Source organism: Narcine bancroftii, chromosome 7 (assembly GCF_036971445.1).
Source record: "Narcine bancroftii isolate sNarBan1 chromosome 7, sNarBan1.hap1, whole genome shotgun sequence".
In the NCBI taxonomy this organism is placed as follows: Eukaryota; Metazoa; Chordata; class Chondrichthyes; order Torpediniformes; family Narcinidae; genus Narcine; species Narcine bancroftii.
In genome coordinates, this window is record NC_091475.1 from 187,928,489 (window position 1) to 187,947,563 (window position 19,075).

The 19,075-nt window shown below is 39.4% G+C and overlaps 2 protein-coding genes across 4 annotated transcripts in view; one reads left to right on the forward strand and one right to left on the reverse strand.

The window, feature by feature from the left end:
* LOC138739509 (mitochondrial ornithine transporter 1-like) overlaps positions 1-2,791 on the forward strand; it is a 97,519-nt gene extending 94,728 nt beyond the window's left edge. The window contains exon 7 of the mRNA XM_069891744.1: positions 2,469-2,791. Coding sequence (XP_069747845.1) covers positions 2,469-2,473 — 5 coding nt within the window. The 3' untranslated portion in view covers positions 2,474-2,791. The remainder of the gene's footprint in view (positions 1-2,468) is intronic.
* tpte (transmembrane phosphatase with tensin homology) overlaps positions 1-16,826 on the reverse strand; it is a 76,625-nt gene extending 59,799 nt beyond the window's left edge. The window contains exons 1-2 of one of the 3 annotated variants that reach the window (XM_069891732.1): positions 16,745-16,826; positions 7,912-7,989 (exon numbers count right to left, since the gene is read on the reverse strand). In XM_069891732.1, coding sequence (XP_069747833.1) covers positions 7,912-7,989; positions 16,745-16,791 — 125 coding nt within the window. In that variant the 5' untranslated portion in view covers positions 16,792-16,826. Of the gene's footprint in view, positions 1-7,911; positions 7,990-8,351; positions 8,432-8,536; positions 8,625-16,744 lie in introns of those variants that run through there. The other 2 variants (XM_069891733.1, XM_069891734.1) reach the window with 2 other exon arrangements.
* Positions 16,827-19,075: the final 2,249 nt, after the last annotated feature.

The following is a 19,075-nucleotide window of genomic DNA, read 5'->3' on the forward strand; positions in this document are numbered from 1 at the left end:
TAACAAGCTCAAAATATTTAGGTCGAGTACTCAATGAAAGATGCAGATAGTTGAAAAACAAAATTACATTGCATTGTCAGCTCAGAAAATATTCATCGCAAAATAAGGATTTAAAACAGAAGGCCTAGATCTTCCTGTTGGCAGTGAGAATGTTGAAACAACCAAAGGAATTGCTCACACTTACTCTCATATATGCAAAATATTAATTTATTTAATTTTATAGATAAAATGCTTGTCCTGCACATGTATTATTTGTCTGTAGGTTTTGCACGGAAGACCCAGAGAATGTGGTTTCATCAGGTTGTACAATCAATAAACTTGACAAAAGTCTTCCAAATTTGAGCAAAATGTGCACAAAGTTTAGTTCTACTAACCATACTTCAGGTGGGTGGGATTGCTACTGTCAAAACTAGACGTGCTCTGACCGGAGTGGTGTACAGGCCAAATTAAAAGCAAGAGGTATTCTCCAAAAGGATGCCAGTGAATCACCTGGATCTTTAAGTGACAGACAGTATTATGGTCACTTCATTTAGTAATTTTCATTTTCCAGGAACATTAGGATTAACACTATGGATTATTACAGCAAATTAATGTTGGTGCTGAAAAGCTAAAATGAATATTAAACGTTAATTGTTTGCCAAGTGTTCACCATTTCGCTCTCCGCAACGGCCATCTACTTCTTGCCGAGCATTGCTAGCTTTTGTCTGTCACAATAATCGCCCTGGGTTTGGATTCACTAAATGGGTCCAACAATTTACCTTGTCGCTGATTCAGGATCAAAAACAGCACAAGATTGGGACATGAAAACACTACCATGATTCTCTCACAGGCCTGCAGCCGCTGCATTGCTCACACATTTCCACCCCCCCACCCCCGGGGGTGCAAGGCCTACAGCAACTTCATTGGGAACCTAAAGGGGCAAGTAATAGGGGTTGGAGGGTGTCTGGGGAAGAAGGAATGTGATCCACAAAGCCACGTGGTATCCCTGTGCAAATATCATGCCCCAAATCCTGGGCTCAGTGACAGCATCGTGACCTTGAATCACAGCACCCTGCTCAGAAAAACAGAGAATGTTATGATCTTTAGTTGAGCAAACATTCCACCTTAAGTAATCCCTATGCCAATAGGTGCTCTGTGATTAGTAAGGGATTGCTTAAGGTGGTCTGTGATTGGAAAGAAGAAGTTTGAAAACCACGGTTTTAATCGCACCTAATTGACTCCAAAGGACAATTTCTCTTGCAAAATATTTCAGTAACCATTGGGTCCAGAGCAGTGATTCTCAGCCTTCCCTTCCCACTCACAGACCACCTTAAGCAATCCTGGACTAATCTCAGAGCATTTATGGCATAAGGATTACTTAAGGTGAAATGTCAGTTTAGGGGGCAATTTGAAAACCACTGCTTTAGATCAAATATGGTTGAAGTCTTCATTATTTACTCATTTTAATGACATTTTGAACTTTTAACAATTTCAATCAGCAAGACAGAAGTTAATGCAGAGGTCTCTTACACCCTCATATATACAGCTGATGAGGGGAAAATGACCCACTGGTACCCAAGTCACGGTCACTGATATCTGTCCAACATCGGTGGGGCATTTATACATTTCCCTGTGAGCAAGAGGTTTGCACCAGGTTTTCTGGATTCCTCCCACATCCTAAAAAAACTCGGTGGGTTTATTCTTTATCAAAGTTATCACTGTCAAGCATTCCGACTCTTGGAACCCAAAATGAATAAAGACACAGAAATTAAAGCTCAAGGAATGACAATGACCAATCTTAAGCATCCACATGAACACAAATACTGAACAGCAGGCCATTTGTTCCCTTAAGCCTATTCTTCCATTCAACAAGCTCAATGTTCTAACTGAAACAGCAACTCCACATTTCCAACTCTGCCTGTTAACATTTCACTCAGTTATCAAGAATATCAAATCTGGAATAAATCTGCGTGCACATGTGTAGGGGGGTTGGTGGGGGGGCGGAGGGAAAGCTTGTCATACTGCAATTATATCATCCCACCAATGGGAGCACTGCAGTGCTACCAGATTTAAGCCCTGATTTAAAAGAGTCACCATGGGCCACCATACAAGGACTTGATATCACCTTCAAGTTTTATTCACCTCTCAAATTGTCGAAAAGACGCAAACTTTTGAGATTACAAGGTAAAATACTATCACTGCAAGATCTTCAGAGGAATAATTGGAAACCCCCAAAGATATTCCAAAAAGGGAACTGTGCAAATTTGACCCGTGTCCTTATCAATTGCCAAATGTATTGCATCCTTTATTTTAACAAATACCATAATGTTGATGGCACCTTGTGTTCTGACCACTCTAGCAGTTGAGTAACTGGTCATATGGATTAGATTGTTGTCTTAAGAGATGAACATATATACAGCTCAAGTTGGGATCTTGTTTTTACAAGATACAAAATGCCACCATCTCTTTTATGGATTTCCTTTGATTAGGTTGATGGACTATGAGAAAATTTTGCAGACACCATAAACTTCCTGAAAAGCCTTCTACGAGTGCAAGAAGTCAACATTAGTAAAGAAGCAAGTGGAAAAAATATTAAAAGTTAAACTTCCATTTGATCCAAATGTTGTTTTTATTAGGAGATATTAAATGATTGGTTTAAAATTAAGATTAATTATGTATCAAGCTGTATCTAAGAAATGTCTGGCTATCACTTGGAAATCTGATTTGGTGTTGGGAATGCAAAGATGGCATCGTGAAATGAAATCTTGTATCCCTCTTGAAAAGATGACTTGTAATTTGCGGAATATATATCATTTCTTTTTTAAAGTTTGGAGTCCATATTTACAAATTGTTGGTTTGAAAATATGAGCTCTCAATTCATTCTGGTGATGAATTCTATAAAGTTGATTTATTACCTAATTGATGATCATCTTCTTTCTTTTAGTGGGTAATTGTAGGGAGAGAAAGGTGGGGAGGTAGGGAAGTAATGGAGAGGGGGGGGGGCTGGGTTTTTTTAAATATACACATATAAAGAATATATGCGGACAATATGTATTTTATTATAATTGAATGTAATTTTAAACTTTAAAAAAATATATATTAAAAAAAAGTCTGGGGGATTAATGGGGCTAAAGGCCAACAAATCCTTAGGCCTGATAATCTATACCCCAGAACAAAGTACAACATGGTCATGAAGTAATGAATAAATTGGCAGCATATCTTCCTACTGTTCCAAGGATTAGAGAATGCCAAATCCAACTTTACCATTAAAAAAAAATCAAAGAACTATAGAATCTACACTATAACAGAACACTGGGAAAGCACAAGAGAAAGATTTAAAGGGACTGAGAGGTACGTTTCCCCTCCCCCCCAAACAGAGGATGGTGGCTATAAGGAATGAGTTGCCAAAGGAAGTAACAGAGGTGCGTACAATTGTTATATTTGAAATAAATTTACACATACCAAAAAGAAAGTTTTGAGTAATATGGGCTAAACACAGGCAAATGGGATTAGTTTGGGTAGACAACTTGGTCAGCATGAGCAAGCTGGGCCAAAGGGTTGATTATGTGCTGCAAAACTCTACACATCTATAAACAGGATTGATGTCAGCATGGGTTTATGCAAGGAACATGATCCACAAATCCAGTGAATTTTTTTTATATATATAAACATGATCTGCAGTGGCTGTCGTATATATGGACTTTCACAAGTCTGAAGTGCTTCACAAGAAGTGTGCAAAGTTAAAGTACAAAGCACCATTTACTGTCGTGGATTCCAAATTGGTTGACAGACAAAACAGAAGGGAAAAAAACTGGTTCTCTTGGGGGTGGGGGGAGTTTCCAATGACCAAGATGCTGCAGTAATCAGTGTTTGAGCACTGACTAGTCACACGACTTGAACGTGAAACTAAATATAATACCTGTTTGCAGATGACAAATTTTTGGGAGGTCTGGGAAGGATGTGAACTATACAGAACATGCAAAGAGGCTTCAATGTGATTTTTACCAATTGGGTGAGGGAGGTAAATGCATGGGAGATGCAGCAAAACACAGATAAATTAGAGATTAATCAATTTTGTTAAAAAATCTGATTTCTGAATGGTGATAGTTTGGTACGATAGGGCCCGGGTGCCCTTATTTACCAGTCATTGAAAGCAAGAGTTCAAGTATAGCAAGCAGTTTGGAAAGCAGACGACATGATGGCCTTAACTGCAGAAGTTTAGAACAGGAGCAAGAATGTCTTGATGCGCACGAACGTTGGTTCATCTGGAGTTGTGAGCAGGCTGCGGAACCTTGGCTCCATTATCAAAGGAAAATGGTCTTACTATGCAAGAAATCCAATGAAGTTGACTGCCGCAATTTCTGCAATGGCAGGACTGACGTACGATGAGATTGGGCCTGTTGATTGGAGGTTCTGTTCTTGAAAAAAAAAATTATCTATGTACTCTCCATTCCTTTTACCTTCTATTCCTCTGTGCAGAGCTTGGTCTTCTTCTTGTTCTTCTTCTGTGTCTGCACTTGGGTTTGTGTCTTCTATTTCTCTTCCTTGTATCTGTGTCTCTTCTGACTTTCTTGTTGAGCTGCTTGTCTCAGTTTGTTGGGTTTTTTTTTTCATGGTTTCTTGATGTTTGTTCTCTTCTTCTGGGCTGGTTATCTGTTGGGCCTCCTGCTTCTGTTTTTCTTTCTCACCCCTCCCTTTCCCGTTGCTTTCTTTATCTTCCAGCTGGGAGCCCAGCTGTCAGCCATCTCTCAGCTGTTCATGCTGTGGAGTTTCACTCCCCAGCTGGTCCCCCCTCCCATCAGTGTTCTCCTTGTCGTGTGCATTGCGCACCTCTGTTTGGCTCAGTGAGCCATTTTTGCAGTCCTGCAGTCAGTAGGTCGCGACCCTGCGGGGTCTCAACTAACCTCGGGGAGCGGGCTCCTCTTTCCACGGCAGGTCCCTGCTTTTTCGTGCAGGTAAGGCCTTCACCTTTCTTTTCCAGCGTCTTTCCTTTTTTTTTTCCTGTTTTTGGTTTTTCTTTCTTATGTGCCATTTTCTCCACACCTTTATCTTTTATTTGTTGTGTTTTGTATATCTGGAGCTTGCTTTTTCTTCACTTTTTTTCTTCTTTTCTGGAGAGGGCTGGTATTCTCCTACCAGCCACTACTCCATCATGTGACTCCTCCCCGTTGATTGGAGGTTTGACAAATGATGAGAACAGAGAAGTCTATAGACTTCAAACTTGATTAAGAAAGATTAGAAACAGAACCTGGGATCATGGCCTCCGAATGTTGTCCATGCCATTTAGAACTGATCAGGAAAGATTTCTTCACCTGGAGGTGGTGAATTCTTGGTCTCATTTGCCTTGAACCTCACACTTGCCAAAAGCACAATTTGAAGCACAAACTGGGATCTCTTTCCAAGATGTTGCCTCACTAGCAGAAGTCATTTATCATATTCAACTTTTGTTTCAGATTCTAGCATCTGCAATTGTTTTCCAATTCCACAGGAGACCAAGTCATTAAACATTTTCAAGGAAGAAATGGATAAGAATTCCCAATGCCAAAGATAAAGGAATACAGGGAGAAATGGGGGGGGGGGGGGCAGAACATTGAAGTAGGTGACAAATTGGAATAGGCCCTAATGTCCTGTGCCTATTTTTTGTTTTATTAAGTTAATGTTTCAAAATTTTACTGAGAGTGAATAATTTTCCAAGGACAAGCCCCAAGATAGATTAAACTCTGGAATCCAAAATGCATACCAAAACGTTTCATTTATTATTCAGACTCAAACATGAAAAAAATCAGGGCTTTGGAGTTACTCATGGGAGATCCCAAGCTTGCAAAACAGGCACATGTGAAACAAAGTCAGGAACCAAAGGGATCAAGGAGTAAAACCAATTTCTCGCTCAGTAGAAAGGAGAGAAAGTATACAGTTCTGTGGCAAAATCCATCAATTTGAAGACAAAGTAAACCACAGCAGTTGGGAAGATGGGCCAGGTAGGCAAAACTGAAAACTGGATTTATGAGTACTTGTGGGCCACAGGGAGTACCTCCATCTCAAAGAACACAAATGACTGGCCACAAGTAGGTGAGGAAATTCTTCCAGCCCTTTGTCGTTACAAGCTGGATCATGTAGCTTGTGCTTGCCAGTGAATGGGTGTACAACAGTCGCCCAGCTGCCTGCAGTGTGCAGGTCTGTACATTCCCAATTTCTGTGGATGCCATTGCAAGCTAGAAGACAGGATCGAACTAGAGATCAATGCCTATGTATCCCATAGCCCTCTCAACAATCCTCAGGCAATGCCCACCTGTATTGAGCAGATAGGGGAGAAGACACTGTGCATTCAACTCCTCACCTTGGCTGGGACACATGGCACAGTCCCACCAATTTGAAACTATGGTACAAGACCAGGCAGGATTGTGTTTTATTCTTCAGATTGTTTCATGTTTTTATTCATTTGTCACTCCAATGTGTTTATGCATTTTTTTTTAAATTTGTAAGAGATCAACATCAAAAACAGTTCAAACCCCTCTGACATCACAAGTGCAAGCCAGGTTTTATAGATGACCAACTCAGTGGGTAGAGGGGAGGAAAAAAAGAGTACAGCCACAGGAATAGCTCTGCATTGAGCAGGATCAAACATTATCAAAATGGCTCAACACTTGTGAGCCCTGGCATATTTGAAGGGCTGACAAAACAGATGCAACAAGCACCAATTTACATCCACAAGAATCATCTGCTGGCATGGATCTAGGCCATTGCCAGTAGAGCTACAGCAAGGTACACATTTTACATGAAGCAGCAAATTCCCAAGCCCCCTCCCCTGCTCTCACATAGATTTGGTCTCCATGCTCCATCTAATGAGAACTTAAATCTTTGTACTGTGCATGTCAACTCAAATTCAGAAGTACCATTAAAAGTTACGAGTTCAGAGGGCAGTAATTCATAAAGCAAGGTTATGCATGCAGTGAGAAGTGCTGACATTCAAGCTCTCAACAGGATGCAAAAATTCCATGGCAATATTTCAAAGAGGGCAGTTGCTTCCATTGATTGGCTTAATGTTTATCCACCGACGAACAGCATTAAACAGATAGCAAAATAAATGTAGTATCCACAAATAATTATGCTGTAACAGTGAATACACTACTCCCCCCCCCCCCGCCACCCCCACCACACACAAAAAACTGGTTCCAAAACATTTTAAGTATCCCAATGCTGTGAAAGACATATAAATACTTATCTTCTTTTTCACCAGTTGTCCATTACTGACCAAGTTTTGGTGAGCTGGAATCAACTCCAAATTACAACAGAAACAAACTTGACTTTAAAAGCGGGCTGTTTGATTTAGTAATTTGCTACATGATTTTTAGCTAAAAATTTAGTTGTTACCAAATTATACTAACTCTGCCTAGACTCAGAGAATTACATGCACTTCAACACTGGACAAAAACCTCTAAGTTATATCAGCATCATTGCTTGAGATTCTAGATGCTGATAAATTTCCACATCCAACAGCCGAGGAAATGCTCCAAACCTAATGCAATGCTGTGTCGTGCTACCAATCCTAGTCCTAGAGAAAACTATTCAAAGACAGCAAAATCATTCAATGCAATTCCTCTTCATACACATTCAACTGATCAATAATGCATCTCAATAGTAAATGCTCAAGTAACTTCATTCATGACCTACGTGTTCTCAACAAAATTCCCATAGCTTTCTCTTGACAATTTCTTCCCATTGTATTACAGCAAAAATTTCTGGGAATTTCTGCATTTCCTTTCAAGTTCCTTCATTAATTTGAGTCTGCATTTCCTTTCAAGTTCCTTCATTAATTTGAGTCTCGCCACCAAAGCATTAAAAATGTTCATCATCAAAAGGCATTCATGAACAGGAAACAAAAGTACTTCCACAAGGACCACATTTCGTTGCGAATTAATAATTCACACTTACTTATACCAGGTGTCTGGTCCAACGCATTCCATTTTTCCATCATCTATTTGCACTTTGGTTTCCATGTCATCACTGAAACTGCAGAAGAAGAAAAATCAGAATTGCTCCTGTCATTCTGTTCTACCATCAATATTTTTAAAATAAACGGCCACTCTCTCAAAAGTACAGGGCCTGGATGAAATTTGGTTGGCAAAAGATAAATTGAAAATTCCTTTGGACATACACTTGAGTGAAAGCTCAAATTTGCAAACATTTTTTTTTAAAAAGCACATGGTATCTTTGTTTACAGAAGATTTTTAATAGCAATCTTGCTTCACATGAAGCAAGATCAGATTGCAGGAAACTGATACATCTAATATTAAATTAGGTAGACTACATTTAAAAAAATTTAAGCAATAAATATTGAAGGACTTTGAAGTTATCAATTTTTCTTTACTAACCCAAGACCAAGTAAACAAAATTCAAACTAAAAATTTCCAGCAATCGCTAACTGGAAAGCATGATACTTGCACTATGAACACTTTCCGTACACTAAAGCCAATCCATAATAAATGAGAGGAAGAAGAATACAGCCGAGCTCAATTTCTTTTCACATCACAACAAAGGATTTGAATTGCAATCTCACCTTTTAAGTTTCTTGGTCGCAATAGAGTGCTTTAATCACTCAAGTCATCAAATTAAGCAAGACCAGGTGTACAATAAACAGAGAGGGGTTGGACTTCGTTTGGGGAAAAACACTAATCAGGTGGCTTTTGTTGTTCATAAAAACTGTGCCACCTATCTAGTCGTCCCCCACCCCCACCACCCCCCCCCACCCCGGCAAGAACAGCAGAGGTTAAAATAACTGTTGGGTTTGGCCAAGCAGGGATAAGTGACAATCTGCTCAACAAATAAAAGCTTCCCAAAATCAATTCAAGCTTTCCATCAGCTGAAAACATGCAACCAAGATTAACTTCCTTTTGGATCACTAATCCCAGCATTTCCAAATCATTCAATTATTACGAGCTCCCATTTTAGTAAAATAGGATTATCACTAAGGGATAGTATAGACACAAGGACTGAATGATCACAGTTAACATTTAACACTTCACACAAGCGCCATCACAACACAAGTCACGGCCCAGTGATAATTCGATATATTGGAAGAACTGAGGGAAGGCTTGTTCCAGATTTGATACATTTGTAAAGACATTGTGATTTTGCAGGGGAGAGCCATTCTGATGCTGAAGAGAAAACAGCTTTTTGAAGCAGCTCTTGTGACCAGCCATTTTTGTGGATTTCAAAGCTTTGTGAGTGTCTGGGCCTTTTCAATGGATTGACCTGTACCAGGAGGGTCTTTTGGGAAGCAAAGTGCTTCATTTTGAGTGTGACTAACAGTGAAGTTACTTGGAGCGACTGGTGCCAGGGTCTTGGAAGCTTCCTGGAGGCCGCCCAGTTCAAGTCTCGCCTACAAAAGGACCAGGAGTGTTATGACCACAGCTTGTGTGGATGGACATTTCTTTAAAAGGCAATGCAAGGAGAATTTGTGAGTCTGTAACTGCCACAACTCCAGTCTTCCTATCAGTTCATCATTAATTCTGAGCATCAAATTTCAAAGGCCTACTTCAACGTTGAATTTAAAAGACTGAACTTTGAAGTAACTTTCTAGATTTTGGCCTGGACTGTAATGGTTTGGGTATATCACACCCACCCAACCACACACCTGCGCATAGTTGGTGATAGATTTAGTGTTAAGGATAGTTTAAGAGTTAAGACTCTAGATTAAGAGCAAGAAATAAAATTAGTGCTTTAAAATTAAACACTGCCTGGTTCATTGTCTATCACTGCTCGTTACACGGGGTTAGTAACACAATGAAGGATGAAAGACCAAAAGATTAAATTGCTTCAACAATAATTCTCAAAAGAAGTTTTGATGACATTGGTTTCATTATAAAGATCAAATCCAAGCTCCAGATTAGAGGCTAGTTCAACTGACTCTCAAGGTAGAGGGCTAAATTTCAGATCAAGATGTTTATAGCCACAGCCATGTTGAAACGAGGCAATTCCAATGATAAAAGTAGGTTAGCAAATTCAGAACAAGGCAAAAGAAAATGCCCAAAGTAAACCATACCTAGAGTCATTGAAAATGTGCACTGACTCCCAAGGACAACTTATTCCTTGTAGATAAACCATTTCAGCCAGATGCTTTACAGTAGATAAGCATGGAGATATTTTCAGAATGAGATTTGGTCCCTCACTTGCATGCTCCGTTAATTTCAACCTTTACAGGCCACCCAATAATCAATTCAACACAATTTAATAGCCTCTATTCCTTCTTCACCCGTCCTTGTAACAGTTACTTTTTTTCCTTTCCTGCCAAAGTGAAGAATGCTATAGTAAAACACTAACAAATGCTGCAAGGCACAAGTTTAATTCTTGTTACTGAGAACTCCAGTCCGGCCCATGGAACATGCAGAAGAGACCCCAGGGGGAAGTTTGTGTAGGGGTGCACAATGCTCTTGTAACAAAAGTTCATTCCAGGAATACATTATGTTTCTGTAACAGTAAATTAGCAAACTGTTTTCAAACACTTGCCTTTAACTCTTTAGTATTTTTAAAAACACAACATATGCAAATGTTTGATGCAATACCATCTTTAAATCTTATTATGAAGAAGGCAGGTTCCATCATGGCCTTCAATAAAGGAATTGCACTAACACATTAAAAATTTCCTAGGCTACAGAGAACAGGCCAAGGGGACAATTTACTCTGGACAAGCTGGTGTGCAAATAATGTTCAAAATAGCATCCACCTGTGCTGTAACTACTTCATGCGATGACATGTCATTCTAGTGAAAAACATCAAACACGAGTTTACCCATTCCTTCATACAAAAAGGTGGCCATTCAGCCCATCATCTATGCTGGGAAAATCCCATCAGTCCCACTTCCTGACCTATTTCCCTGAGCCCTCATAAGCTTTTCAATCCCACCTTGATTTTCCTACCATCACTTATATTTGGGTACGTTTGCAGCAGCTAACTGACCGCTAACTAGCACATACTTGGGACATGGGAGGAAACTCAAACAACTGGAGGAAATAAGGAGAAATGGAGAATGAGAAAACTCTACAGAGGCAACAACAGAAATACAGGACCAATTCCAAATTGACAAATCTGAGCCAGCGTCACCACTACACCACTGATAGATTTCAAGTGTTCAGTTAATATAATTACTATATATACTATGCAAAGGTAACAGTCTGAAAGAAATAGATAAAACGAGTTTGTGTTTCAGTAAGATTCCTCTGCATCTATGTTTGCCATTACAGCATTTTCTAGATTTTAGTACAAGGGTAGATTTAAACCAGACGTGGCCAAACTGTGGTTCACAAGCCATATGCAGCTCTTTGTAATGTGCAGCTCATGGAAATATGTTGGCTGAATCCCATGCAATCTAAAGCTCTAGATTAGCTTATCATGTAGTATCTCATCAAAGGTCTTCCATCCTGACCTCATCAAACCTCTCTCATATCTTCAAAAAAAGAGACAAATTAAATTCATAAGACAAAATTTTCTATTCTCAAAGCCATGCTAACCAGAGCTTCCAAAGCCACCTAGGCTCACTCTGTATCGCTGCAGCCAGACCGGAGGGGGGGGGGGGGTCCCGGGATGGTCACGGTTTGACTGTGTGACAAGGGGAGGGAGTGGTCACTGAAGTAACAGCCTCTGCAGAGGAGCAGAGTGGGCAGTGTGTGCTGGAGTCAGGTTCTCCTCGCTCTGGCGAGGCCAGACTACAGCAGAGCGCCACCAATGTGGAGTGTGCAGTAGGAGTGTCAGGCAAAGTGGAGGGCCCTCTACAGGGAGAGGTCGCAGAGGTCAGGAAACCAGGCCTGGGCCAGGAGCGCTCTGATAAGGCATTGCCTGCCTCAGAGACAGACTGGGTATCTGTCCAGAGACTCCAACAGGGGGAAAGCAAGATGACCGAGAAGGGGAGGAGAGGCTGAAGGGGGTTCCCAGTGAGAACTTCATCCAGGCACCAACCCAGGACACAGCTGGTGCTGTCAGCAGCAGTGAAGGTCATGTCAGTGGCCACAGGCAAACCCTGGCCCCACCGGATGGGGAGTCAGCACCAGGCAGCACAGAGGTTAGACCACTCCATAACCCAGCCTTCGCTCCCAGCAGCCAGTCCCCCATCCTGCCGACGAATGGCATGAGCAGAGGGTGGAATGAGGAGGACCAGAGCTGTGGACCTCCTGGCCTCCCCCTGCCGCAACAGGAAGCTTTGCATTGGGTCACTTCCCACATCGTGTGCTCAGCTATGGATCCTGCAATAATGCAGGTATCTGTAGAGACCAGTGGCAGCTGCAATCCCGAAGAGACATCAGAAACAGGAGTTGTCCATAATCAGTCAGCCTCTACTACTTCCTTGGGTAGAGATTTCCACAGAAAATCCGTTAGGATTTTGAAAATATTTGGTATATTTCTATGTACTTTTTGATTATTAAAACTAATACAAATGACAGTTTAAAACCTATATGCATGAATAAATATTATTACATACATGTATTTTTTAATATTTCTATAACATCCTTGGAGCAAAATATGCATGCAAGAGCAAAACGTAATATTTTTGCCTTGCGGCTCTCAAACATCTGAAGTTTATCCTATGTGGCTCTCACATTAAGCAAGTATTTTTTTTTAAATTTTATTTACAATTTTTACAAACTCAGAAAGTTCCAATAATTCACAGGACAATCACATTCATCAAGTATATACACATTTCTTCTGCTGTGTCTGGTTTTATTTCCCTCCCCCCCCCCACCCCCCCGCCCACCTCAACAGAAAACAGCCCAAAAAAAAACACATTGACCATTTAAATAAAGAAACCTACATGAAAAGGCAAAAATGCTTAATTAACATAGGAAATAAGACATCACTAACTGAAGACAAGTAACAAATTAAAAAGGAAAAAGGAAAAAATACATTAGCCATAGGGTCTGTCGGAGCTCAACGTCCACCCTCCAGGTCTCTTACATTCATCTCTACTTACACTGACTGATTGGAATGGAACTTCCCCCCCCACCCCACCCCAACAAAGGAAGGACAAAAGTTGGGGGGGTGGGGTGAGGAAACGAAGCACAGGGGGCTACACTATATCCTTGCACTCAAGTAACGCAGGTATGATTGCCAGATTTCATGTTAAGCAAGTTTGGCCAACCCTTATTTAAACAGTCAAACTTTTTTTTTAAACTTTATTTAAAATTTTATGACATGAATAAAAATAAAAATTACATTTAAAGAAATAATAAAAAATAAGATAATAAAAATTAGAATACTACATCATTAAACTACACAAATTAACCCCCAATAATTATAACACAACATTAATCGTCTAATTTAAAATTAATCCAACCCTCCCCCCACAAAATAAAGAGTGAAGAATTAATTAACAATGTTGTAAATAAAATAGAAAAAAACCCACTTACAAAAAAAAGGATAAAACTTAACAACAAAAAATATTACTAACAACAAAAAAAATCAATATTAAAATAATACCCTTAAACATATATTTAAATCAAACATAATACATGTATTTAACAAATGAAATCCACTTTAAAACTAAGTTCAAATATTAAAATCATATATCAACCACATATCTGTTATACAAAAAATCATAATTAATAATACATAAATACAGAATTTCCATTAATACCAAGTTTCCTTTATAATTCATCGAGAGAACAAAAACATCCCTTAGAAAAAAATCAGATAAACCTTTTATTCCCTTCCCCTCCCCTTATATAAAAAAAGAAAAAAAAGTTCAAATAAAATTCTCCATATTCTTCATTTATAACATCTTCAAAATTCTCTATCGAAATTAACTTAATTTTATTAAACTCTTCTCCCTCAATGCATTTGTACTTGATTTTCTTCTTTTTCTTCTTATCACCTTTCCCCTCATCTTCCTCTTCATCTAATTCAACATCCTCAATTTTTGACTTATTATCTTCTGTGACATCATCCTCTTAAAAAAGAGAGAAAAGTAGAAACGCCCCCCCCCCAAAAAAGAGAAAAAAAGGAGAGAAAAAAACCTCCTAATTCCCTCTCAATTACAATCAGAAAACAAAAAGAGTTTAAAAAAAAATATTTATTTTAAAAAAATAATTTAAAAAAAACCTTCACTTCTTAACCCAAAAATTAAAAAGAAAAAAAAACAGGTCGGAGGTCACAACTACCTCCTCCTGTTTAAACTGCCCAAAGCGGTAACTCCCCCAAAATATTGGGTGTGAGATAACTCACAGGTAGCTGATGACTTCTGGAAACTAGTGCCCACCCAGTTCCCTCTCCCAACTCCCATTTCATTAAACTATCATCATTATTTAAACTATTTAAACTCTTCTCAAAAAAAAGATTAAAAATTTATTTTTTTTAAATCAACGTTACCACTTTGGTCACCATTGCTTCCATTTCTTTTAAAAATCTGGATCCCACCTTACATTTCTACTCTCTTTAGAGTCCTTAAAGGACTACATCGTTCCTGAAACTGCATGATTGGTAGAGACTGAGCAAAGTCCATAACCTCTTTAGGATTGTCAAAGAACTTTGGCTGATTTCCATCCTGAAAAATCTTCAGTACCGCAGAATACCTGAATGTTGCCTTATGTCTTTTTTTCGTTTCTTTGCCATTGCGACCACCGTTTCTTCCATTTCTTCCAGAAATCAGATTCCCTTCTTGCAGCTCTGCCCTCTTTGGAGACCGTGGAGGACTATGTCGTTCCTGGAATTGTGTAATTGGTAAAGACTGAGCAAAATCCATAGCTTCTTTAGGATTATCAAAGAACTTTGGTTGATATCCATCCTGAAAAATCTTCAGTACCGCAGGGTATCTAAATGTTGCCTTATATCCTTTTTTCCACAATAATTCTTTCATAGAATTAAATTCACGTCGTTGAAACATAATTTCCTGACTCAAATCCGGATAGAAGAAAACATGATTACTCTGAACCATCAAAGGAGATCTGTTTTGCTGTGCATTTCTAATAGCCATACGTAAAATAATCTCTCTATCACAGTAATTTAAACAGCGAACCAGAACAGGTCTTGGATTCTGTCTTGAAAAAGGTCTCCTTCTCAAAGCTCTATGAGCCCGTTCCAGTATTAAACCTTCAGGAAGCTTATCTTGTCCCAACACTTGTGGAATCCATTCAGTGAAAAATTTTCTTGGATCTGACCCTTCTATGCCTTCTGGCAAGCCGACAATTTTCACATTATTCCGTCTGGATTGGTTCTCCAAATAATCAACCTTTTTTGCTAAATTTTTATTCTGAATCTGTAGCGTTTCAATTGTTTTATTCACATCTTGCAATTGATCTTGAACATCAGATAATCCTTGATCACACATCTCATCTCAAGTCTTTCAATAGTTTCAACTTTAAAAGCTCCATAATCAGCCATGTGTTGAGTATTGACATCCACCAATGCATTAATCTTAGAAGTAAGATTATTCATAGAATCACCTAAATGCATCATTGAAGAATATATCTTATGTTAAAGACTCTTGAAAAGTATATCAACATCAGTAGATCCAGACATGATTGGATCCTGCTGTTCTTGTGGAATCAGAGGACCTTCTATCCCTTCTTTTAATTTAGTAGCTTTTCTTGCAGTTTGACTCCATGTAAGAGCCCCTGCCACAGACCCCCCAGAAGTGTCAGGAGGCTGATGATCAGGGTTATCTTTGAACCAAACCTCCTTTAAAAGCTTTGTTACGTCAGTATCTGGAAGAGCTGTTATAACTGGTGGTGTAGCAGTCAAATAACAACTCTTTAACTCTCCAACTGGTGGTGCCCCAGCTAATTCAGCAGTCAAAGTCTCAGTAACAGCACTCACAGTAGATGTTGTTTGAAATACTGGCACCCGGCCAACCCTTTGTTCTAAAGGCTACTGAAATCGACCTTCAGAAAGACTTACGAATTCAGAGTGGAATTTCAATGCCAAATTCTTCACTTCTTTTCCTGGATCCATTTCACACTGAGTCGTGGCTTTTTGTAAACAAGCAGGCTCAGATAATTTCGGAAAATATAATTTTTTAACAATCTATTGATGTTTCCTTTTACTTTTTTTTAACAAATGTACCATTAGGTGTTAATTCAACACATCATACTATTTATAAACTTTAAAAAAAAGTTTTAACGGGCACTTAAAGACAAAACAATAAGTTAGAGTCAGGAGAGGACTGGAAGGCACGTCTGTTCCTTACGCCATCTTGCCACGCCCAAACAGTCAAACTTAAAGATGCTTTTCCCACATAGAACTGTTTCAACAGCTCTTAGATCAAATAAATCCATTTTAAGCAAAATGAAAGGAAACAATTGTCAAATCTATACAAGTCACATCAGTGTATGGACGGGGTTTATGCCCAAAACATCAACTAGCATTAAAGGTTATGAATGGTCCAAAGCACAAAATAAAACTAAAGTTTACCAGGTTTTAATCTAATGTTGTCCTTTAGTTTCCATTTTTGCCATCGGACACATATATAGGATCCATTAGCTGCAGCAGCCATTGGAGAGCAACAGCATGGACAGGAATCACCAAATACTTTGTTGTTTTACATAGTCGGTAGGAGAGAAGTACGGAATAAACCTACTAAACTTGACTGCTTCACAGGGAACGGGGTCCATAAACTCTGAGCAGAGACATAAGGGGGGGGGGCCATAGCCAAAAAAAAAGTTGAGTATGGCTGAACAGGAGAGTGATCGTTTGAAATAATGAGAACTTGGTCAATTGTACAGGGAGCAAACAGAGAGTTTGACAGTCACACTTTTGCAAATAAAGTAAATAACATCCTTACCCATCAACTTCAATCTCAAATCCAGGGTTGTATCGGACAGCTGACATGTTGAAGTTACTGATGCCCAATTTGTTGTTTTCACAATCAACACCCTGGACAGAACAAGGAGGGAAATGTACATTCAGAAAATCATGGAAATTTAAACCGGGAGACTAATATTTGGATCACTGACACCATGGACTTCACTAGTGCACATTTGGTTATGGGTTGACTAGGTATTTCCTGCATTGTTATCTTATAAACGTTTTAATAGAAGTCTATACCCAAAACATCAATAAGGAATCACATCAATTCATTATTCAATTTCTCATCTACATTATCTCAGTTAAAATTATCCTTATTAGAAGGCAATTTCATGTATGAATACAATGTACCACCTTGAAATTCAGCTCCAATTACATGCACCTCAAACTGGCTGAAAGATCATCTGTTTCTCCACATTTATGTAGATCACATATTTAAGGTCACATTATAAAGCTAAAAAACAAAAGAAATGCTCGTTATACCACAGTATCAAACTACCAGATTTTCATTGTTAGAGTGCATAATTGACATCACATACAACCCTGAGATTCTTTTTCCAACAGGCGAGGCAGAAAACAAAGAAATGTAAACAAAACTGACTGTAATACAGAGAGAAAAAAAAGTGCAAAATTAAGTCCTGAAATGAGTCTCTGATTGAGTTTGTTGTTGAGGAGTCTGATGGTGGAGGAGTAGCAGCTGTTCCTGAACTTGGTGGTGTGAGTCTTCTGGCACCTAAACCTCTTTCCAGATGGTAGCAGCTAGAACAGAGCGTGTGCTGGGTTTTATGAAACCTTGATGATTGCTGCTGCTTTGGTGGCAGCGTTCCCTGTAGATGTAGTGGACGCAGTCCACTACATATTTTGCAGGGATTTATGCTCAGAGGTATTGGTGTCCCCATACCAGACAGTGACACAGCCGGTCAGCAGATTTTCCACCAATTATCTGTTGAAATTTGCCAGTGTTTCCAATGTCATACCAAACCTCCCCAAACCCCTGAAATAGAGATGCTGATGTGCTTTCTTCACAATGCGATTACTGTGTTGGATCCAGCAAATATCCTTCGAGATAGTGACTCCCAAGAATTTGCTGACCGTCTCCACCTCTAATCCCTCAATGTCACTGGATCATATACCTTTGGTTTTCCCTTCCTGAAATCAACAATCAGATCCTTGGATTTGGTGACATTGAATGTGAGGTTGTTGTTGGTATGCTATTCAGCCAATCTTTCAGTCTTCATCCTGTATACTGACTCATTTCCCCTTTTTATGCAACCCACTACCATGGTATCGTCAGCAAATTTTTAGATGGTGTTGTTGTCGTACCAAACCACACAGTCAGTATATAGTGAGTAGAGCAGGGGGCTAAGAATGCAGCCCTGTGGTGCTCCAGCACTGATGGAGATTGTGGAGGAGATGTTCTTACCAATCATTACTGATTGTGTCTGAAGGTGAGGAAATCCATGATCTAATTATACAGTGGGGTGATAAATCCCAGAACTTGGAGTTTGCTGATCAATTATGAGGAGATGATGGTGTTAAATGTCCAGCTTTAGTCAATAAAGAGCCTCCTGATGTATGCATCTTTGCTGACCAGGTGTTCCAGGGCTCTGTATAGACCAAGTGAGTTGTCATCCACTGTAGACCTGTTGCTCCGATAGGAGAATTGGAACAGATCCTTACTGGCATTCAGACAGGAGCTGATATGCTTCACACCAGCATTTCAAAACACTTCATGACTGTTGATGTGAGTGCCACTGGTTGGTCATCATTTAGACAGGTTTTGGACACTGGTACGATTGATACCTGTTTGAAACAGGTGGGTACCACTCCCTGGCACGGTGAGATGTTGAAGATATACCTGATTACATCGGTCAGCACAGGTTTTTAATACTCAGCCAGGTACTCTGCCAGGAAATTCTTCAGATTCACCCTTCTGAAGACAGCCTGTACGTCAATCCTTACTGGCTTCATATTGGTTCACAGAATTTATGCACATTTGCAATAAGGAATTTGAAATAAATGGTTAAATGAGAAACAAAGAATGAAATTGCTGAATTCAGAGTTCAAAATGCTACATTTTCCCCAGATAGAAGTTCACCTGCTGTTGCTCAACCAGAATCTGAGCCTCAGTGGGTCAGGCAGAAAGGCAACTTGCTTGCATTTATTTCAATCCAATGTAATATCTTCTTCATTGAAGAAACTAAATGTGGACTGGATGACTGCTTTCTGGCATTCAGTCGCTAGGGGTGACCCTGAATTTCCAGTTATCTTTCACTTCAATTTTCCATTACACTAAGCAATTTCTGCA